General features: G+C 37.3%; 1 protein-coding gene across 2 annotated transcripts in view; it reads right to left on the reverse strand.

The window, feature by feature from the left end:
• Positions 1-5,859: 5,859 nt before the first annotated feature.
• Positions 5,860-24,098, reverse strand: part of LOC121738837 (V-type proton ATPase 116 kDa subunit a-like) — a 29,197-nt gene continuing 10,958 nt past the window's right edge. Inside the window, exons 7-15 of one of the 2 annotated variants that reach the window (XM_042131084.1) lie at positions 21,974-22,124; positions 20,348-20,509; positions 15,746-15,954; positions 14,794-14,903; positions 11,510-11,634; positions 10,311-10,546; positions 9,719-9,914; positions 7,352-7,526; positions 5,860-6,018 (exon numbers count right to left, since the gene is read on the reverse strand). In XM_042131084.1, the coding sequence (XP_041987018.1) occupies positions 5,868-6,018; positions 7,352-7,526; positions 9,719-9,914; positions 10,311-10,546; positions 11,510-11,634; positions 14,794-14,903; positions 15,746-15,954; positions 20,348-20,509; positions 21,974-22,124 (1,515 nt within the window). In that variant the 3' untranslated portion in view covers positions 5,860-5,867. The remainder of the gene's footprint in view (positions 6,019-7,351; positions 7,527-9,718; positions 9,915-10,310; positions 10,547-11,509; positions 11,635-14,793; positions 14,904-15,745; positions 15,955-20,347; positions 20,510-21,973; positions 22,125-24,098) is intronic. The other variant, XM_042131083.1, reaches the window with a different exon arrangement.

Raw genomic sequence — 24,098 nt, forward strand, 5'->3', positions numbered from 1 at the left:
TGTCAAATAATTAAATAATTCCTCGCTGCCACCAGGGGCGTCTTTCTCTTAGGTGCAATGTGTGCGGTGCACACGGGCGCCGCGGTCCTAAGGGCGCCGAGCGCCGCTCGCACTCGGCACGCGCCCGCGCTGGCCGGCCGCCACGGCCCACGCTTTATTGACCAACGTAAAAAGAACTCCAGTTTGAAAACATTTTTGCGGTATCCGAAGCTCTTCTTATATATTTTGTAGCTCTTCTTATATTTGTAGAATTACAGCAAAGCAACTCGCGCCAATGGCGGCTCGGCTTTTGCAATATAAATATTATAATACTTTTACTTTGTACCCATTTCATTTTGACCGCGCGCGCGCTTGTTAGGGGGCGCTAGGGTAATGTTTGCACACGGGCGGCACATGGGCTAGAGACGGCCCTGGCTGCCACATTATTCACATTGAACTGAAAGTAGTGCATAGCTACAAATCGACTAGGTTACCCGGTAAACGATTTGTAAAGGACTTTTTTCTCCCTAAAAAGTGGGATTTTTTAATTAAATGAATGAAACATACTTGATTATTATAATATAATTTTCAATTTTAGTTTATCTGCTGAAGGATAACAAAACTTGGATGCTTGAACACTAGCAGTGAAAACATGTTCCTTTTCATCACTGCACTTAAGCCTTTTGATCCCACGAGGTCGTTAGTCGTACTTATCATTTAGTATGAAATAATTTCATCGAACAAGAATTAGCGTAAGCGCTCGCAATTCGCCAGTGGCAAATTAGTGAGCAAATTATGATGCTCTTTGACAGTGCTTGAGACTTAATCCGTTGAAACGGATGTGCAAAGTCAATGGGAGCATCATACAAACTGCGTAATTGCTCAGATTATGTTACAACGGATTACCGAATTCCGAATATTCAGACGAGTTAGCGATCAAATCATAATTCAAATAAGCATGATTATGATTATGAAGAATTATAGTCGGATAAAATATGTGGGTTTTCACATTTTGCATAGACTGTCAGTTTGAGAATTCTGGTATTTGAATCAAGGTGATAAAATCTGAGTTAAGAATGGCCTTAAATTTTGCACCTCTCGAGATTAAAATAAAGGTGATATAATGTAATGGATGATATTAATAAAGGCGTATATTTAATGCATCATTGCCTAAGGCTGGCCACAGTCGAAATTAAAATTTCCCTTATAAATTAATTCATTAATTCACCCTCTTTATACAAAAGCAAAACGACGCAATATTTTTATATGACGTAGACAAAGAAGAGTAATTAATTTTATGCTAATAAGAGGCTAAGCGGTGCAGGAGAGTGATACAAACTGAAAAAAGTGCCTTTTCTTAAGATTTTCCGAGTTGGACGAAGGAGTCATGAAACATTATTTCAAGACTATAATACTTATATTTTTTTTAATGTAGGGTAATTACTGCATCTGATTTTTGTCTACTTTAAATAGTGTTAATAAATGAAAGCTGTGTGGGCCCTTAACAAACAAATTAATTTAAAAGGCACATCCCGTTTTTAGACAATAGCTATTTATTTATTAGAAAAGCAACAAATTCAAATAGACATTTCAGAAAAAAATATTGCGATTGCGATATCATTATTATCCTCTTATTAAAATAATTATTAATATCTTACTAAAATTTAAAATAGCTTAATATGATTCCTTGGAGTTCACGTTTTTAGAAACGTGAGTTCCAAGGAGTTTTAGACAACTTAGAATTTTTATTCAAGATGCCCTTTTACCGCCATTATTATTTCCCGCCTTTTTTTCTCCCTTAAATTTGAAATATTGTCGGAAGCAGCGGGCAGCGGGGCGGGAGCGGCTGCGGCGCGTTTAAATATTGTATAGATATAATTTAATATGGATAAACCGTCTAGTATACAGCGGCCCGCGCCGCCGCGCCGCTCGGTTTTCGAGGCCTTTTTTTTTTTTTTTTTTTTTAGTCGGGAAATGCCATTATGCATCCCCGGCAGTGCTGGGGAAGACAACCGGGGTATGTGGGACTCGCTGCGGCCGATGAGATGGTAAGTGACCGCAGCTCTACCCACTAAAACCCGACCGTGTTCCTTTCTGCGCCGCTACTCGCAGAACCACGGGAAATGTGGGGCCACCGCAGTTACGGTTTTCGAGGCCTGCCCATTATATAAATCTATACATCGGAATTTGGAAAACGCCCCAGCCGCTCCCGCCCCGCTGCCGGGCCCGCTGATTTCGAGACTGAAGCCTTATCGTTAAGCTTGCAGCAACGGTATATTAAACGATATTATAAGTACCTATGAAAATGAGTAGGTGCTCAAACTTTAAAAATGTATAAAATTTTATTGCTTTCATAACGTTTCATTAAATTACATTTAGTTTTCCGATAGTTTCCGATTTTATGCAGAGAAAATTTTCACCGTTATTTTCATATATTTTATTTTAAATCTAAAGTACCTTTCACTTTTTTTTTTTTTTTTTTCTTTTTTTTTCGAAAGGGTCTAAGCTACTGGTCTGGTTAAGACCATGGTAGTTTAATCGTGGCTATAACTAGTCTGTTGCTAGTTGGTTTGGAAATAAACAATGAGGGGGGCCTGGCCCCCTCCCCTAAAGTCACACGTGTGACATTCTAGACGGGCAATATTGGGGAGAGCTACGAAAATAAGCTATTTTTATCTGACGTGGGGACACGGGCCCCCCCTGCTCTTAAGGGGTCCGACCCCTTACTCACTCTCAGACGAGTGAGGCTGCTCGCGCGCGGTAGCACAAACTAGCTGCGTACGAGTTATCGCGGTAGATGAGCTCAAGTTATTAATGTTATTGCTTAAAAGAGGGCCGTCCCTCTCCCCTTCCGAGTCCGGTTGGGGTGACATACGCGTGTATGTTCTAATGTCAAAGTAATTGGTAGAGCTCTCTACGACAATGTCGCGGTCGCGGTCATGATTTAGGTGTGTTCCTATGCTATCCGCATGCGAACTCGAACCCGGGATCGAGCTCCACACCGGATTTCGGTCGGTCTGTCTGTTTGTCGTTCGGGTCGTGTTAAGTCCTCGGGGAAGGCGCCGGCGTCGTCCCCGGTGCAGTACTAACCACGCGGGTGAGTGTGATTTGTGTTTACGTAACTGTACACAGTACGTTACGTATTGTGAAACTTGACACGCGTTATTTTACAGAACTCACAACTACAGAGGTTCTCAAAAATATATTTTTTTTTTATTTCAACTGACTAATAATTTCTAAATACAAACTAAACATGTACTGATAAAAATTACACCTCGTCTCTATTCACTTTGTCAGTGAAGATTTTTTTATTTTTTTGTGATGAAAATGAAATTCCACCCTCTAAGGGTCAAAAAACAATAATGAGTTTGAATAGGTATAAAAAGAAAACGTGGCTTGACGGCCCACTCATTGACGACGTGAGACGTCACGTGGCGGGCCGCAGGATGCAAACCGTCCGCTCAATTTCACCAACTACTGTTAAAGTTAATGCTCGATTTGTATCACGTTACCTCTTTCGTTTTCCATTTGACTGAAAGAGAAGACATGTCAATTTAACAAGCTGTTAACACTAACAGATGATGGTGATTACTTATTTTGCCCAGTTCAAAATATAATCCTTATGTCGTTCTCTTAAAGGTCATGTTAGATGCAACATGATTGCGAACGGCAAGTGTGTAATTGCATGTCATGGGCTCACGGCCGTGTCCTTTGCAAATGCAATGTAATTATTACTTGTCCGCGTCAATGTCGATTCGCCGATGGCTGTTACTATATCATCAACGGCTTCAAAGCAACCATTGTTACCGGGAATGCTTTGTGGAAATGAAACCGGCTAACAAGATTGTCAATCAAATACCGATGGTGATTAAGCCCAGCTGAAAACGGGTTGATCTTGAAATTATTTGACTCTGTTTGTCTTTGAGTGTATCCAGTCATCTTCGGTATTCTTGTTGTGTGATTTGGCATATTACAATGGCAAGGCTTGTTTATTGTGATGGTGTTTATTGGGCGTTCGATTTGAAATGGTTGCAAATAGATCAAACAAGGTTGAATCTTAATAAATAATTTTGAAGTTGGAAATGTGAAAACCTTGAGAACACATCGTGGTCTTTAAGCCCGAAGGGCGTATAAAGCAAAGTAGTTTTTTTAAGATGAAAATTGATCATGTTAGTACAATTTTGGAATCTATATATTAATACGCGAACGAAAAACTTTATATCCCTTTTGACGAAAAATGGGGAATCGTAGATGAATAAAATTTTGCACAGTTATAGTTTATATGGTGAAGGAGTGCGTCGAGCTAATATTATTTCGAAATTATGCTTTTATCATACATTTTTTAAACAAAAAAACATTACACACACTACAATACGCACACTCAAGAAGATGACATATTTTTGAGTGACAAACCTATACATACGAATCTCTTTTATTTATGGTTGAAGTCTGTTGACAACAAGGTGACAAATTGAAAATGGATTAAAGTTTTTTTATTGAATCTTAGATACTAATAGCTTTGTCCACACTGTGCCTTTTTCTGTTCGTCAATGCGTTGCGTTATAGCGTAGTCAGCAGCGAACGTGAGGCTTGCCCGCGACGCATGCCCTCTGACCGTATCCAAAACTTCAAAAATGACAATATTGGCGTAGCGTTCCTTGACGCATGCAATTATTGAATGCGCCAATATGAAAGTTGATGACGAAAATTGAAGATGAAAGTGCACAGTGTGGACATAGCTATTAGACAATGCTTACACGGCCAGTCTGAGATCAGCTGAGTTCCAGAGACAAGAGTTGAAGAAAATATGATAAAGTCAATATTTCTTTACAAAATATAGAGGTAGTAGTCCTAATGTCGTTGAAACTAAGGTCGAATTTCGACCATTGGGCGATCTCTAGTAGTTAAAATAACAAAAGATGATTGGAAGTACTTTCATAGACACGTGCAGATTTTCAGTTGTAGAGAAAGAGAAGAGAATTAAACAAAAACTTATTAAGTTCTTGTTGCTTACGGGCATCGCTTATGCTATTCCTGGTTTGAAGATCACGACATGGTCTAGTATAATTTTATGTACTACGAGTATCAGAGAAGTTGATCCCTAGACAGATGAGGGACCTACGTAGTTTGGTCGCGTTACGTCAAACCCAGCTGACATATTTTACTATCTTAATTAACACACACACACAGTGTGATATGATCCGATCAAATGACGTTGGTGTATCAACTGCCTAAGAATCAATTTCCTCGATGGCACATAAAATTCATAACACAGATCATAATATTATTGTGTAACTAACCTAACTTTCGTATTGTATGTTATTGTCATTGTTACCTACACCACAGAATATATATTAGTAGTACCAACCTACACTTTCAACATCAACGAAGACAGAGTATTATAGTCGGCTCATGTCTAACTATACACGTTCGGGAATATCGTATGCCAGCTAGGTCGGTTTGCCAATGATATTAGGTGCACTGGACTTCGAGATAAGTGACCTGTCGGTTGTCAGCCACAGAAAGCAGTCAATATTTAGGTACTAGGCTCTGTACGTGCTCATCTAAATTGATTTGATGGCAAATTATCTTGACTATTATCATAAACGATGAATTAGTTAATGAATATTAAAATTGTTACTCATAAAAATCGAAAAACTCGTCTGCATCAAGACTGAAAAAAAAACAAGTTTAATTTTAACTGTCATGTCAGGAGAATAGTTAGCAAAGCACCAATATTTTGAGTCGAATTTTAAGCGAACCTGACTTTATTTTTTGGTTTGAAAAAATACAAACTGATAAGTACACATTACAAGTTTTATTAATACGAAAAGTAACATTAAAAAAAAGTAAAATAGTAGACGATGGAGATTCAACATAAATGGGTTTTAGGCCTCCTCAGCCATGTTATTCGTCTGCGCCTTTTTACAATAGCCTTCTGGCTTGTCGTGTCTTCTTTCGGGTGATAATAACTCTTCAAAGTTAAAAGGTCGGAAAAGCCAACCACCGCCTAAATAAAACTTACTCATGAATTCGACCCTGAAAATTTTACTGAAGTAAGACACTTTCAACCAGGTTAGGGATGGCGAACCTTTTCGTATCAATGCAAAGTGAAAAAATCTTTCCGAAGAAGTCATAAACGTATAATTCAATATTTTTTGTAATTCGGTGCTTAATCCAAAATATGCCTAATTTGGAGCTCCCTATGTAGAGGTGGATCTATAACCTTCATTGTTGGTAAAATAATTATTTCGATACCAGTTTTGTGACCAGTAGCGTGCTCCAAATTTTATGTCACGTGCCACTGGTGGGCGGTAGCATGCGAGCCATATTGGTTCGCCATCCCTTAACTAGGCTATTCTGAAAAGTAATAGGTACTTGTAAAGTAACCTATTTGACAAGGTTTAAACTTTGTTAAGGCATGGCATACGTATCTTATCATAAGCATTAACTTTATGTATTTTACACAAAAAATCAAGACAATCGAAAAGTTTCGGAAAATATAAATGTATTATTTATAAATAAAATCCGGTTAAATTAATAGTGAAATGATTTCCTTCGGTATCAGGATATTGGTGATGCATCGGTGCCGCCTACGGGCTGGCCCGAGGCATCTGTCAGCGCAACATAATATCAATACCAAGCTATTTCAGGATGCTAGATACCGTCAATCCGTCATCCGACTACGGCTTTGAACAAAATGCGATTCGAAAACTCTGGCCTAATTAGTTTGTTTCTTGCATCGAAATACGATACAGGAACGGCAACTCTCGTATATTAGACCCGTTAAATGTGGCTCCAGTTACTGTCATAATTTATACGTACCTAAAGGTACGCATATACGGGCAACTAAAATTGCTCCACTGGCCACTCCAGTCAATTCTCATCAACTTTGACGTTATAACTACATTAAGCAATTTTCGGCAACAAGCAGCAATACTGCGCAATACATTTGAGCGATATGGCGCAACTTCATCAACTGGTTACTAGGCAATACTGTCATACACGAGCCCATAGGATATTCGTCAATTCGTATCGGCGACATTGAGCGATATGAAATATCTGGAGCAATATCGCCGAAATAATCGCTGCAATTTATTGAAATTGTTCCATATTGCTCCACTAATTGCTCCAGATCGGTTTGCCCCAAATTCGTGTCACCGGGCAATTATTGCCGCAATTGTTGCCCGTGTAAGCGCTTCTTAAGGCGAGGAAAATACTGCTTTGTGGCCAAAATGAAGTGTCGCTGATGTTATTTTGAATGACAATTTTCGCATCCACTGCACTCTCATGACACTGTTACCCAATGTAACCAGATCCTTGTACCTATGTTTGTCTATTTCTTATGTAATACAAGATGTATCATACTCACCAATGCAAACGGAGCGTATGTAAAAAAGCAGATAGCCCTTCCATAACCACCAAAATGGAAATTGAAAATGCCGCCCAAACGGCAAATATGACGACTATTCTCAAGCTGCCAAATAAAGACGTGTCTCTCAAAGCCAGCTTCACCAGCACCATGTGCCATAGCATGTCGGATAGTTCTGAAAAAAAAAAACATTAGCTTTGCACTAATTAAGTTGCCTGCAAAAAAATCGAATGGGTGGTATAGTTTAAGGTTGGTGTATTCTCTCTTACACTGAGCCTGCAGCATCTTACGAATTTCTGGTCAGGTCACGTGGCTCAACGCATTTATAAAATTTTATATCAGTCCCAAAAAGTGGACGAAGCCGCTGTAAAACCCAAAGTACTCATCAGTTTAGCAATTTATGAGTGAATAGTTAAGAAACAGACGGACAGACAAACAGAGATTCAGTTTAATATTATTAATATCGATTCGGGCCAATATACAGAGTGTAACAGAACTAAGTGATAATACATAATAGTAGAACACATACACACCCTAAGGTGTGAATGTGTTCCTTGTAGAGAGTTCACTGTGAAAGAAGCATCGTTGAAAGACCAATTTTTTTCTTCACTTTTGTCACGAGTTTTCCTATACAAGAGTGAAAAAAAATGTTGGTCTTTCAGCGATGCTACTTTCACAGTGAACTCTCTACAAGGAACACATACACACACTGTAAAGTATTATCACTAAGTTTTGTTTCACCTTGTAGAGCTGTCATGTATTAGGGGCAAACTTCATAGACGCAAATCTACGCAATCTGAAGGGATCATAGATGCATATATTATCTAGGCCACGCTCTGACCTAGAAAGGTTCTAATGCTCTTTGCCATACAAACACAGGATTATTGTTTAATACACGTGGAATTGGACGAGAAATTATTGTTTTCCCGCAAAACGTATCTTGAGCGTCTGCACGACTGGCCCCATTCAAACAGTTGATATCCCTAGGGATATGTCATATTGCTATACTGTGACAACTGAGAGTGATATATATGCCAAATTTTTCAATATTTATTTTTGCCACACTTTTAAATATAATTTTTTGCCATATTTTGCGTCAAGATCTTATTTTAATTTTTGATCGTTTAGGTCTTTACTTAAATTAGAGTACCCTATAATGCCCGGTTACTGTGATTTTTGGAGGGGGGAAGGGGGGGGGGGACATTTGTTATAAAGATAAATTTATAAAATATAGTCTAAGTTTAAATTAAACATGAATGATTTTGATACTATTTTTAATGAATTAGGGGGGCAAACGAGCAAACGGGTCACGTGATGGAAAGCAACTTCCGTCGCCCATGGACACTCGCAGCATCAGAAGAGCTGCAGGTGCGTTGCCGGCCTTTTAAGAGGGAAAAGGGTAATAGGGGAGGGTAGGGATGGGAAGGGAAGGGAATAGGGTAGGGTAGGGAAGGGAATAGGGTAGGGGATTAGGCCTCCGGTAAATTCACTCACTCGGCGAAACACAGCGCAAGCGCTGCTGGCTCGAGCCGGCCCATTCGTGCCGAATCATGGCTCTCCAACGTCTAAACTTTAACTTTCTCGTTGGTAATTAGATTTTAGTGATTAATTAAGGTTTACGTGTATGAGACAATACTATGCTTAGGGCCTGTTTCACCACTTCCTGATAAGGCTATCCACCAATTAACTTGACAGATCAAGTATGGAGAATCTGTCAAAAAAGTTGTGAATAGCCTATTAGGTACTTTATTAGAAAGTGGTGAAACAAGCCCTTTAATTAGGACCAGTTTTAGCACTACCAGCGCCCTGGGCGATTTGGCCCCCCTTTTACCTGCCTTCAGCGCCCCTTTTTATCCGTCGCCCAGCGGACTGCTTTATAATTATATTATAAGGCTCGATTTATATGCGTGGATTGGCCGCTACACCGCTAAATCAGAGGCAATAGTGAGCGACCGCGCCGCTTTATTTTAGAACAGCCTTTCCCAAAGTGGGCGCTGACGCCCCCTTGTGGGCGCTGAAGGTCTGAACTCTGAAGGGGGGCGGTGTGGGAACTGGAAAAAAAAGGGCGCGTTGTGTAGAGGCTTGGGGGGTGATTTATTTCATCTGGATGCATTATTGAAACAATGTGGGCGCTAAAACATAATTTGGTCTCAAAGTGGGCAGTAGACAAAATAAGTTTGGGTTGGGTTTTACAATAAAAGTCGTTACGTACGTAACAATAATGCTAAATATATTATTGTTACGTACGTAACGATTTTATTGTGATTACTTGTGATCGGTGTAGCGACCAAACCGCTCGTTCGCGCGGACGTATATTTAGAGAATGAGGTATAATTATTATGTTAATTATATTATTTTATTAATTACTTTCATGTGCAAGTGAAAGAGCCCAGAGTCGAAGGTAAGACGCCGTATGTGATATGGTGCTCAGTACAAACTCGATAGTATGTATAGCTTCGTTCAACAGCAGTCCACCGAAATTAGCCGAATACTTTTTAACTCGAGCGTTAGCGTAATCTTCACCGATTTTGTCATTTCTAGAACGCAATTCTTGGACTAAAACCTGTAAGGATAATATAAATTAATGAATTAAAAACGAATTTATACAGCAATGAACGAGCTGATGATGATAAACTTGGGGTTGGTTGGGGTTAAAAATCGAACTTCTTAATGATATTATCTTATTATAGGAACTGACTAAATGTTGCAAGGTAGGTAATTTCTTTAAAGTCCAGGCTTAAAATATTATTTTTTCATCTAATAAAATAAAATGCACCAAATAGCGATAACTATAACACCACTCCACAAACTTAAGCATGCTCCTAAGACGGATTCTAGAAAATATTTCCCATTTATCGAACGTAAAAAATAAGGGAAATTGCTTCTAATAGGCTTAAAGCGGAAAACGGTTCGAAGAAGAAATGAGGTAGAAATTATATTTCTTAGTATAAAATCTTACTAGAGCTTCTTCCCTTTTCTTTTTGTACACTCTGCTTAAGTAGATCGGTGGTCCAAATAGCATTATCGGTACGCAAAGGAGGGATACAAACAATAAAATATTTTGCACCAGAGGTTGACTGGGGAATATGTACGCATCGCAACCATCATCCACCGGCTTAGTTGTAGATAATAGCAGCATGTCAATAAAGAATATCAGTATCAACGGCGCACAGTGCGGACTTCTTTTATAGTCTGCTGAAAAATTAATATTGTTTTCGTTACATGATAGACACATTACTGCTAAGCCATTTGATATAAAGTTATGGTATAAGTTGGAAGCCGACCACATGAAGTTGCAGCGACGACGTGTCGTCGCGACACTACTGGTTTCTATGTATTTCTATGAATGAGTGTCGCTAGCTGGGCAGGGTATTTCATAGAAATACATTAAAACCAGTAGAGTCGACTGTCGCGACGACACGTCGTCTGCGGTTGCTTCGTGTCGCCCGCTGCCAACCGGCATCGCAGCAGCTGTAGGCTGGTCCGTTCCATATCTCACCAATTTATTATTCAGTGAACGTTTTAAAACTTAAATGAATGAGCTGTAAACTTATTACACATGACTATTCAAGAAGTCTGTGCATTTATCTGAGAATGCTGAAGCATAAGATTTAAATAAGGACACTAATTACAGTTAATTAAACTATCTGACTGAGAGCAAAGAAGTTTAAAAGGTAATATATTTTTATTCTAGCTAAAAACCATCTCTACCATTTGACATTAAAAAGTTTAATACCTACGCTACATATACAAATGCCAATATTTAAAAAAATACCACAAAAAACAAAGTTTATTCCTTTTACTTTTGTTTTTCTATGTTATATTCCACGAACATTAAAACATAATGTCTGTGTAATAAATTAAATAATTGTAGTCTACATGTTCAGCTATCAAATGCGTCCTTTTTTGTTCATAGGATATTTACATGAGACGTATTGGTCAAAGTAGTGAGCCAGAGAATTGCTGCGATTTTACAACCGTGAGAGAGAGAAAAAACTGGAGAGCCAATTCGTCGATAAAAGATGTATTAATAGTTATTAAATAACATTAATGGCTCGGACACTGGTATCGGGACACATTGTATATATTTATTAATAAAAGTAAGAAAATAAAAAACAATAACACTAAAATATATATGACGTCACAACAAAATATTACCTTGTTTCGGACCATACATAAACCATTTCATGACCATAAGTACCGATAGCCAGAGAAACAGGAAAACAAGAAATATCATTCGTGGCAAGAATTGTAATGGAATGAGATAGTATTCCTTGAAATATCTAAAACAGATAATAAATATTGCAACGAATAATCCACACTAATAATATTATGAATGCGAAAGCGTGCTTGTCTTTTTGTATTCACGCCCAAACCGCTGAACAGATTTTGCTGAAATTTGGTATGGAGATCTTTGAGTCCCGGGAAAGGAAAGGTCACAAAATACTTTTTATTTAAGATAAATGTACGGTTTGAGCGATAAAAGAAATTTGGTGCGATCGAATTTTTTGGTTTATTATAAAACATGAATTTTAGAATTATATTAACATATTTTTTTCAAAAGGTTCCAATTACTAACTTTCAGTTAGTGATCAAAACGAGTATTACACGTTTTAAATTAAAATACTTGTACCTATAACATATTTTAATTGAACATTGCTACAGCTTAGTTCCATTTCCTGAATTCTACAAATAGTATGCTCATAAACGTCAAACTACAGATTTTCTAATCATTCCGAACATTTTTAACGTTGCTTTGACATCAAAAGGTTCGATATTAATCATACAAAAGACTGAATTAAAGTCGTACCTATTAATACTTAAATATTAATGTTAGATTAAAAAAGGAGTTAAACTCAGCACAGTGTATCTCTCTGCTGAATCCATTATCAAATCCATTATTATTTGAATAAATAACTTAAGGATGAACTAAAGTGCGTTCAAATGTTCCTGTCAGCGTCAATTGCCGAATAAACTCCAAGTGGAACACAAAGCACTTCACATCCTTTTGAAAAACTGCTGAAAAATATTCAAAATGTTCTTTGTAGTTTCAAAATGTCGACAGGTTTTTGTTATCGCGACGTAGCTTGCGCTAAATTGTGCACACACTCTGTAAAAAGTTACCCTGTACATTTCTAGTACCTTGTAGATTTATATAAGTAGCGTAAGGACGGGCTGCTTTTTTTTGATTATTCATCGTCATCTACGTCAACGCGACTCAAACACTAGCTGGTAGCACAAATTGACAAGAAAAGTTTATGTGGCGACTGACGTGTGACGTTGATGCCTCCAGGGAGCGCCGCCCCGTCTTAAAGATGGATGAATAATGAATGGAAGGCAATATTGAATATATTGGGCACAGGTCACCGACCTTTGTTTTCCGTTAGAAGGTACCTTTTGTGTTAAGGCATGCGTTAAAAGTTTTGACGAAAATAGGTCTTGTCTTTTTTGTACATACTTGGCCTACACATTGTCAATATTTCATGTATAGGTACGGTACGAGTTTCTACATAATACAAGAATAGGTTAGTAACTGATAAATATATAATATAATTATTTATGTCCCGCAAACAGCAAACTACACAAAAACCAACGATCTATCATTTTCAGTGCATAGTTCTAAATGTTGAAAATCTATACATGCAACATCAACACGACCACTATCTCATTTCAAAACAAATTGTTGCTTTGAAACAATAATTTCATTTGAAAACAATAAAATGTTTTGTTTGTAAAATGTATTGTTTTCAACATATTTGTTTCGTTGTGACGTTTTAGTATATACTACGTACTAGATATTGCCTGGAACATTGAGACGAAGTACGTAAATCGTAAATTTTTCCAACGGTTCTCCTAGGCCCTAGGGGATCAATCAAAATCGTTATCAAAATCAGTACAGCGATTTACGGTATATAAGTTTGAAGAGGTTACAGACAGACAAACACACTTTACTATAACAGACAAATATTTATATGAATGTACATTTTTTTTTCGCCGAGTGAGTGCGTTTACCGGAGGCACAACACCTACCCTAGTCCCGTCCCTACCCTCCCCTATACCCTTCCCTTCCCATCCCTACCCTCCAATATTACTCTATTCCCTCTTAAAAGGCCTTCTGAAGCTGCGAGTGTCCATGGGCTACGGAAGTTGCTTTTCATCAGGTGACCCGTTTGCTCGTTTGCCCCCTTGTTGGCCAGTCCTCGAAAGGAAACACCCCCTGAGCTGATTGTCTTTTGGTTTCGGGTTTGTAGCAATATATCCAGCTTTCATCACTTGTATGTAAAGCGGTTGTGTCACAGCCGTTGAACTTATCTAACATTTGGCTACACCAGTCCATGCGAAGGCGTTTCTGGTCGTCGATTGAAGTTTGGGGCATGCATCTGGGCCTGTAGACAAGTGGCAAAGCGCTAACGCTAACGCTAACGCTACAAAATGTATGCGATTTGACATTAGCCATCGCTTCGCTAGCGAATACTATTTACTAATGTCAAATCCATACATTTTGTAGCGCTAGCGCTAGCGTTAGCGTTAGCGTTTTGCCACTTGTCTACGGGGGCTGGTACAAAGCTTCATAACGTCTAAATGTTCATGTCATATTTTTTCAACTTGACTCATAACAATGCCCAGGCTTGCCCGTATCTGCTGATAGGTCACTCTTTTATCTCCCTCTATCATGCGTCGCACTCGCACACTATAATGTTTAACTTCATTAGTCGCTGTTAAAAGCTAAGCTTTCGCGGATCATCACCGAGATTGCTACGTCCACGCTTGAACTCGTTAAACCAATAATTATAAATAGTGGCACGAGATGGGGCTTCATTATGAAATGCTAATAGCAGCCTATCAAAGCTATGTTACTGAGTAAGCCCACAACGAAAGTCATAAAAAATCATTAACTGAAAATTTTCTCCCGTTAACTTCATTTTCAGGTGAATTGTAAAAAGTACTTAATTATATTATATCTTAACAAAGTGCTAAGGCTATTAAGTTGAGACTTGATGTGTTTAAATTAAGTTTATTTTTACATTAATTTTGCATGAATTTCTATTTGTAACCCTGTTTTAATGTACTGTATTATAATTGTGGTGGGTAATAAATTATTATTATTATTATTAGGTGTAACTAGAGTTTAAGATTAATTGTCCCCAATTTACAAAACAAATGACAAAATATAAATGCAATAGTAGATTATTGTTACCACAGACTTCTAAAATTGAAATTCAAAAAAATATTTCATTAGTGATGTTTCTAACTAGCTAGTTCTAAACACTTTCAGTGTGACCCACGTATAGCCCGACCAAATTACGACGTCTGACCACCATCTTTTTTTTAAATCAATTTTTCAAATTAGAACTTAAATATTAAAAGCAATTATAATAGCTATGAATATAGTAAGTGCTGAGCTAATTATAACTATTATTGTAGTAACTATACCGACATACATGTTGTTCACAAGGCTCAGAAGGAGGCCGAAAATCATTTGTATCACACCGACGATTATGGACATTTTCATTTTAATTGAGTTCAGAAATATTATCTGGTTGCTCGCTAGCTGAAAAATAATGAAGTCACGTTTAATATTCAAGTATAATATTATTTTACTACATGGCGCTTTAAAAACCTTATACACCAAGCTTTATGCTTTAAACTTTAAATATTTAAGCTACAATAATTATTGTAAACTGTAAACCGTATATTTTCAGAATATATATTCACATATGAATTAAATATATTAAATTATTATTATTGAATACATATTATTACAACAATATATATATATATATATATATATATACAGGGTGTAACAAAAATAAGTGATAATACTTTAGGGTGTGTACGTGTTCCTTGTAGAGAGCTCACTGTGAAAGTAGCAGTGCTGAAAGACGAAAAAAAATTGGCAACGGCCCGAGCGTCACGAGTTTCCCCATACAAAAGTGAAAAAAATTTTTGGTCTTTCAGCGCTGCTACTTTCACAGTGAACTCTCTACAAGGAACACGTACACACCCTAAAGTATTATCACTTATTTTTGTTACACCCTGTATATATATATATATATATATATATATATATATATACAGGGTGTAACAAAAATAAGTGATAATAACAACAAAATACTAGATATATATATATATATATATATATATATATATATATATATATATATATATATATATATATATATATATATATATATATATATATATTTAGTATTTTGTTCTAAATAGTAAGCAGACGATAAGACTTTTATAATGCAAATGGTACCAAAATAAATAGCATACTTATTTTGTCGTCTTTAAACGTAAGTCGAGTAAGTCTGTGAATAAAATTAAGACTACTTGTAACTACAGGAGGATCGTAGTATTTACTACGGAATCCTAAAACAAACAACATACAGCCCAAGTAGGATCAACGCCGAATACGTAAGGATGATTGGTGTCCTCAGCCGGATCCAGAGTCAAAAACATGTTGGTTTCGATCGTCGATTGGTTGTAATGGTTCTTCCAATATGATGTCATGCCATATAAAGACTTGCAAAAGTAGGAGTTGTAGATTATTCCCGTGAACATCGAAAACTGTCCCATCAAGAGGATGACATATCGACCTAAAAATATAATTAGGGCCTGTTTCACCACTTCCTAAGGTAACCACCAATTAACTTGACAGATGAAGTATCTAGAGAATCTGTCAAAAAAGTTGTGAATAGCCTATTAGGCACTAATCAGAAAGTGGCGAAACAGGCCCTTAATATCATTCATGAGTAGGAAAGAATGTAAGAATGTATATCTGCTTGAATTTGGGTGTGAAAATCCAGCAAAAAGTAAGAGTGTCAATAAATAACTAAGGGTATGTGTCACCACTTCCTGATAGGTGACGAATAGGCTATCCACCAATTAACTTGACAGATCAAATACGGAGAATCTGTCAACAAAGTTGTGAATAGCCTATTCGGCACCTTATCAGAAAGGGTAAAACAGGCCCTAAATGTGATAGATGTACTACGTACATCGTACAGTACTCCAAAATAATAATGCGCATGGAAATCTTCTCTAATTGTCGTAATCATGAAAACACCCGTATCTATGAAACGTAAGAGCCCCAAACAATGCACTTGCATTTTGCACCTTGTTCAAACGAAATAGAAGTAAATAACATATTATTATATCTAGCCGGCGGCTGTCCGCTTCGCCGGTCCGTCAGTGCTATAACTCACCGGGAATCCATCGCGGCGTAACCATGGTAACGTCCAAGCAACGTCAGGCGCCTAGCTCTACGTCGCTGCAAAGCATAAAGTTAATATACCTAGCGGAATAGAGAAACAATCTAGAGCAGACCTGTCAAACGAAATCAAAATTAGTTTTTATCTGTGTGAAAAATATATTGTTAACGTATTAAACACTTATACAAGCATGATTGAACATGAATTCTATGAGATTAAATTGTCAACGTGCGGCACGTGCCGACTGGACGTCAAAAAAAGAGTGCTGCTGTCATGTATCACGCATCTCTTTTTACCACGCAGTGTTAGTAGATAGTGACATCTCTCTTGCTCAGGCCTTTGTTTCTCTATTCCGTTAGGTATATTAAGTTTATGCTGCAAAGTAGTGTTTTTCTTAAGGTTAAGTTTAAAACAGCGCTTGCAGCGACGTCTTCCGACGCTCGGGAAATACGACCGTTGCCGAAAAATTACGAAAATTTCTATGCGCTTTATCAATTTGGGAGCACTGTAGTTTGGTCTCGATAATATTATTATTACTAACATTCAATTGACATAATCCGCCCAAATGACGTAGGTTCATCAACTGCCTATGAATACTTCGAATTTCGATGGTACATTGTGAATAATAAGTATTAACTTATGATCGTTCGGTTAAAAGAAAAAGGAAGGTGCAGTGTTTGATTTTTAGAACTCTTTAGTGGTTCGAGTAGTGAGCGGGGAGGGTGCGTGCGTAGAGACACGTTATTTGTAGATCAATGGACAGACGGGTCATAAGTTCATAACATTATTGGTGAATCGTGATCAGATATTTAGGTTGCCAATAACGTTCATCTGATTATCATCCATTTAATTTGCGGAGATTAAAAATAATATATATGGACGCTTACACCACGCCAGTATGGCCCCGTGGTAAGTACCCGAAGGACTTGTGTTACGGGTACCAGACAACGGCAATATTATATTTAATACTTTTATAGTATACATAATTATATTTAAGATTTTGGTTATATTATGATACACATATTTAATTATTTAATAATTCCATGACCCAGGAACATTTAAAAATCGGCGGGATTCGAACCCGCGACCCCCCGCTTGACTTTCTTCTTCATCACTCATCCACTGAGCCACCGAAGTCGTCGAAGAACATACGATTTATAAGGGCGAGCGAAGCGAGTCCTAGTATTATATCCCACATCCTGAGCACATTTACGGAAAAACTGTCACGCCTATTGACTTGTGCTTTAACATAATAATTTTTATTTATATAATATATTATGTAGATGTTATCATCGGTCAGTCAAGGTTTGGTTACTATTAAAATATAAAAAAAACTGCCTTAAAGATTATTATTACCACGCAGAAAGACGACGCGAGCCCTCACAGAACTCGGCTTTTAGCTAGTAATTATTATTATTTATTTTATTTATTGTACACATGCGTATCTGAGGGCACGGGAGTGCCCCCGCCAAGATGAGCCAAGCGAAGCGCGCAAGGGCACTACCTACCTTTTCTCGAAACGTTTACGTTACACATTAGTCAAAATCGGACACCGATTTTGATTTAATTACTTTACTCCTACCATTATATTATCTTGAAAATTTAAACTATCTGGCACTATTAAAACCAGTTTTTTTAGTTACGAGGGTTCAAAAATCGTCGTATTTTTGAACCCTCGTAACTAAAAAAAACTGGTTTTAATAGTGCCAGATAGTTTAAATTTTCAAGATAATATAATGGTAGGAGTAAAGTAATTAAATGCGCAAAGTTTGCATATTGTACACATTATTCAAAATCGGTGTCCGATTTCGACTAATGTGTAGAGTTTTTAGATTCTTCTCGTACGGTTGACACATTATATTAGTAACAAGTAGTTTGCCGCACTTTAGTGTAAAATTAAGGTTTTTAGATTTAGGGCTTAGTATATAAGGTTAGATACTTGGCTCTACATGAGATCTCACTATTTTTTGACACCACGAACTATAATGTCTCATCTTGGCAACATTTTTACATGAAAATATTTTTGGTGGGATATTACCTTCAGTACCTATGTTTAAATTTGTCCGCAGCGCAGCCGGTCTTTATTGATAATAATAAATAGTCTAAATATGTGGCTTATGTATTATTCATGTACCTTAAAGAGTATAATATCCACAGATCACATACAAAATAATATGCTTACACGCAATGATTTATTAAGAGAGTGCGCTGCAGCCTGCATGTTATAAAATAATTCAAGGAAAATTCAATCTAAAGATTTGAAAACTAACGGTGGCTTCTCGAGTTCCCGCGGAGCTCGCGTACAATGTGGTAAGTTATACCTACAACAGCATAATAATTATGTACAGTAGTGTTGCTAAATACTCTGTAAAAAGTTAAAATGAGATACAAGTTCTATGGACGCGCGATGTCTTTGTGATGAGTGATGACTGATGACGCTAGCATTGGTCAGCTCTCACATTTCATGACGTGAAAACCTCATCTATTCACATCTATCGCATCTAGCGTGTACTGTAGGTGTACGTGGGTAATACAATATCTTCTACAGCTATCACTGTGCCACAGTATAGCAATATTAATATTAGTCCCTACAGTAACGAAACGCCTTTGACGTCGCACGATGCCGCCACCGATGACAGGTACCGAGCAGATATGCCAGGGTTGCCGCGAAACGGGAAATAAAATAAAAATAAAATATTGTGCTTGTAATGCAAATTTTATCATTTAATCTGTTTAATCAGCGTATTTACATATTTATTTATTTTATTAGATAAATGATTGGTCTCGCGCGCGCGCTAGCGCGAGACCAATCATTCATCTAAGTTTATTTTATTTATTTTAAAAACTTTATGCACATATAGGTACAAAGGTGGACTTAATGCCGTATGGCATTATCTACCAGTCAACCTTTGTCAATACAAGGACAAAGTTGTATAGGTGCCAGTCGAGTTGAAAGAGGAAAAGACAGAAAAAAATAATAAATATAATATATTAAACTTATAAAATATAAGTAATATTATACTATACTTATAATATACATATTATCACACATAAAATTATATATAAATAAAACCAACAATCATACGTAATATATTATTATATAATAACTATATTATAATAATACATAGATGACCAATGATGATGCTAAAAATATTATAAATATTAATTTATGCCATAAATTATGAAAACTAAGAGTCTGCCAACTGTTTCAAGTAAAACTCACGTACCCTGCGCTTAAAAGTATCTCTGGTTTTTGACATCCTGATTTCCGGAGGAAGAGCGTTCCAGAGGAGAATGGCATGGATATTAAAAGAAGAGTGGACGGAACTTGACTTGTAAGAAGGGCAACTTAAAAGCTGAATTGAAGTGGATTGGAGGTTTTCTTTCTTTGGGTACTGCAGCAAACTATGTTTGCTGCAGTACCCAAAGAAAGAAAGAAAGATTGATTGCATTATCTATCAAAGAAAAAAAGATTGCATTATCTCTCTCTAAACATAATGAGGGCTCTGACGAGCGAGTGACCAGACGAAATATTTTTGTCGAGTACCCACATACTCTAAAGAAAATAAAACGCGATTTGCCTAGCGGGATGCAAAGCACTACTTTTGGTTAATTATATATCTTCGAATGAAGCGACTCATACATATAATAATGATCGAACTTCACTTGGTAAGTTCCTTTGATCATTTATTATAAGGTATATAATATGTTATACAAGTTATAGTGCCTAAAGTTGAATTACCGAATTGAGGCACAAAAAAAAAATACCAAAACTTACCACCAAAGAAAATATTCCAGATTTCATTTCTTGACTTGCGATTTACATGCTTATCTTCTATCTTTATCATCCAAGTTGAAAATAAGAAAAGTATTACACCATGGCAAAAATCGCCAAACATTATAGCAAACAGAAACGGAAAAGTGATGATTGTGTATAAACCTGTTGAAAGCATAATATTTGTTAAAACAGGTTTACACACAGAACAATAAAAACTATTTTTATTGTTCTGTGGGCTTATATTATTCCAATCCACTATTCCAATCCAGCGCTGGTCACTACAGGCACAGAATATATTAGTAGCACCAACTACAGGCACAGTCTAAACTGGCACTGCAATGCACTGAATTTTATTCTATGGTGCGCTTATACGGGCAACTAAAATTGCTCAACTCCAGTCAATTCTCGTCAACTTTGACGTCACGACTAGATCAAGCAATTTGCGGTGACAAGCAGCAATATTGCGTAATACAATATTGAGTGACGTGGCCATCGAATATTTGAGCGATTTTCAGAAATAAATTGCTCTATATTGCTCCACTAATTGCTCCAGATCGCTCCATTCGTGTTGCCTTTTTGTCGTTTTTATTGGTTTTTTTAAGCGCATCTTTATGCATCCAGGTGCCCGTTTACATTATTCCAGTAGTAAGTCAGTGCTGGATTAGAATAATGTAAGACCGCTATAATGATAATGATAACTACATACATATACAATAATTATTATTATATTTAAGTAAGATGAACGTAAAAAATATATATTTTTTTCATTTTCACCTTCTAACCACCCAAGAGCTACAATTTATTAGAAATAAACCTAGCTATACACGGCTAGAACTATAACTACATGGGTAAGCAAGCTTAGCACTAACACTACCTGGGTAAGCAAGCCTAGCACTAAAACTACCTGGCTAAGCTAGCCTAGAACTAAAACTACCTGGCTAAGCAAGCTTATAACTAAAACTACCTATCCAAGCAAGCCTAAAACTAAACCTACCTAGCTATACAAGCCTAGAACTAAACCTACATGCTATTTAAGGTAAGAAGTAAAACTACCTAGCTAAGCAAGCCTAGAACTAAAACTATCTTGCTATACAAGCCTAGAACTAAAACTATCTTGCTATACAAGCCTAGAACTAAAACTATCTTGCTATACAAGCCTAGAACTAAAGCTTAGAACAAACCTACGCGTCAGTGACGGAGCGTCGTCACTGACGCGTAGGTTAAGCCTCAGCTTAAACCTACCTAGCTATGCAAGCCTAGAACTAAAACTATCTTGCTATACAAGCCTAGAACTAAAACTACCTGGCTAAGCAAGCTTATAACTAAAACTACCTATCCATGCAAGCCTAAAACTAAACCTACCTAGCTAAGCAAGCCTAGAACTAAACCTACCTAGCTATACAAGCCTAGAACTAAACCTACATGGCTATTTAAGGTAAGAAGTAAAACTACCTGGCTGAGCAAGCCTAGAACTAAAACAACCTTGCTATACAAGCCTAGAACTAATACTACCTAGCTATGCAAGCCTAGAACTAAAACTACCTGACTAATGGCTATACAAGACTAAAACTTAAACTACCTGGCTATACAAGGCTAAACTAAAACTACCCATAAGGCTAGAATTACCTGGATTTAGTTCTCGGTATTTGGAAATGCCATAAGCATTTATCAAAGCTTGAAAACCCTTTGTAAACTTGTTAGTGCGATGGAAAGTTGGCGGTTCAATAAATGTTTCAGACTTAGATATGAAGGAGGGCACGTTGGTTCTAGCTTTCCCCTAGGAGGTGTTTGTTTGCATAATATGTAATATTAATAGCAGCTTACTTGATCGACTATCTGTTTTAACTAGATATCTGTAGACGTAGATATTCCATACTATATTATAATTAATTCAAAAGTATATCTGTATGTCTGTCTGTTACCACTTCACGTTCAAACCGCTGAACTGATTTTGCTGAAATTTCGTATAGAGATACTTCGACTCCAGGGAAAGGACATAGGATATATTTTAACACGGAAAACGTACGGTCCCCGCGTGATAAACGGATTTTGGCGCAACGGAGTTGCGGGTATCATCTAGTTAATAATATTCTAAAGTCTAGCACTTGAAAATATAAGATAAAATGATTTTCCCTGTTTTCCTGATTTTCTATTGAAGCATTTTCTGATTTTTTTTCTATAGACCTCATGGAGCCCGAGACCTTTCCAACGAATGCAAAACCGTGGAAATCGGTTTGTGTGTTCTGGAGTTATAGCGTCAGGAAGAAAAACCCGGCTTATTTTTATATATTAGATATTAGATGAGAGAATATCCATAATGTATCCAAGCAAACTCAAAACTAAGTGTCATTAAGCTGAGCTATCTTCGCTATCGTCTTTATGAAAGAAGATCTTTCAGGTTATTGTACTTTAATAATACTTTTTAATCCATTATCTTTTACCTAATTCATTTGTATCTATTATACGAGATTTATACTCGCGCCTCGTGGCTCGGCTCGCGGCGCGTCTCGCAGCTCGCGTCGAAGCGCGAGTGTAAACACAAAGCTCGCGTCCCCCTCGAGCTCCTTTGGAAATCGCTCCCGACGCGAGCCGCGCCGCGAGACGAGCCGCGAGCTCGAGTTTACACTCAGGGCTCGCGGCGCGTCTCGCGGCTCGCCTCGTGGCTCGCGCGCGAGTGTAAATCGAGTATTAGAGTCAGTCGTATTGAGACGTCACGATTCACGAAGCAATGCGATAATTTTTTAACGAGCCATTTAAAATTGGAACAGGCAGCCCAACTCCGGGGCACAGTATAGCAATATTAGTCCCTACCATAGACTTAATATTTATAGGTTTATGGTCCCTACAGTAACGAAACGCCTTTGATGTCGCACGATGCCGCCACCGATGACCGGTACCGAGCAGATATGCCAGGGTTTCCACGGGAACCGAGAATGAAGACGCATTCGAAATTTCGAATATATAAAATATCCAATAATTAATCACACGTCAGGTGTAAGAGAAGCACTTCAAAACCAGGGACGTCAGACGTACCAATTTCTTTCTTGGTACACATACCAGGTTTTGGTTCCACGTACCATGTACTATGAGAGAAGTTGATTCCTATGCAAATCGGGGACCTAAGTAGTTTGTTTGCGTTACGTCAAACCCAGCTGACAGATCACAATTAACATTGAATTGACATATTCGACCAAATAACGTTGGTCTGTCAATTGCATAGGAATCAACTTCCTCGATGGTACCAAGACTACTTGGTTCTTGTACGCAAAAATACCAAGATTGGGCACTTGACCGACCAAAATACACTGACCATATAGAATAACTGGCAAATTTCAAAGATGCATGTAAAAAAACATTTCAATCAGATTTCCTTTATAATATAAAACTTTTTTATAGCAAGCAGTCTCGATAAACAGTTGTGTTGTGTGTAAAAATGTTTTTTTGAATTTCCATTGTTCGGTTAAGCAAACGAACCCTCGTTTCTTATAAAAAATCTTCGTTATGAATCATTTATCTATTTTTTTTCAATATATTTTACATTTTATATCTGAATTATACAGTATAATATCAAAAAGATAATGCAGTTCAAAATGATATTTCTTCTGTGCGTTCGATGATTACTGCCCTCTATTAACAGTATACGAAATTAAAATATTAATTTCTTCCACTGGGATGCGACTTCCGACACAGTTTGTCATCAGTGTTCGCAGCGCCGGAGCGGAGCACAGGCGTACGTCAGTTTTCTGTCTCC

Source organism: Aricia agestis, chromosome Z, assembly GCF_905147365.1.
Source record: "Aricia agestis chromosome Z, ilAriAges1.1, whole genome shotgun sequence".
Classification (NCBI taxonomy): domain Eukaryota; kingdom Metazoa; phylum Arthropoda; class Insecta; order Lepidoptera; family Lycaenidae; genus Aricia; species Aricia agestis.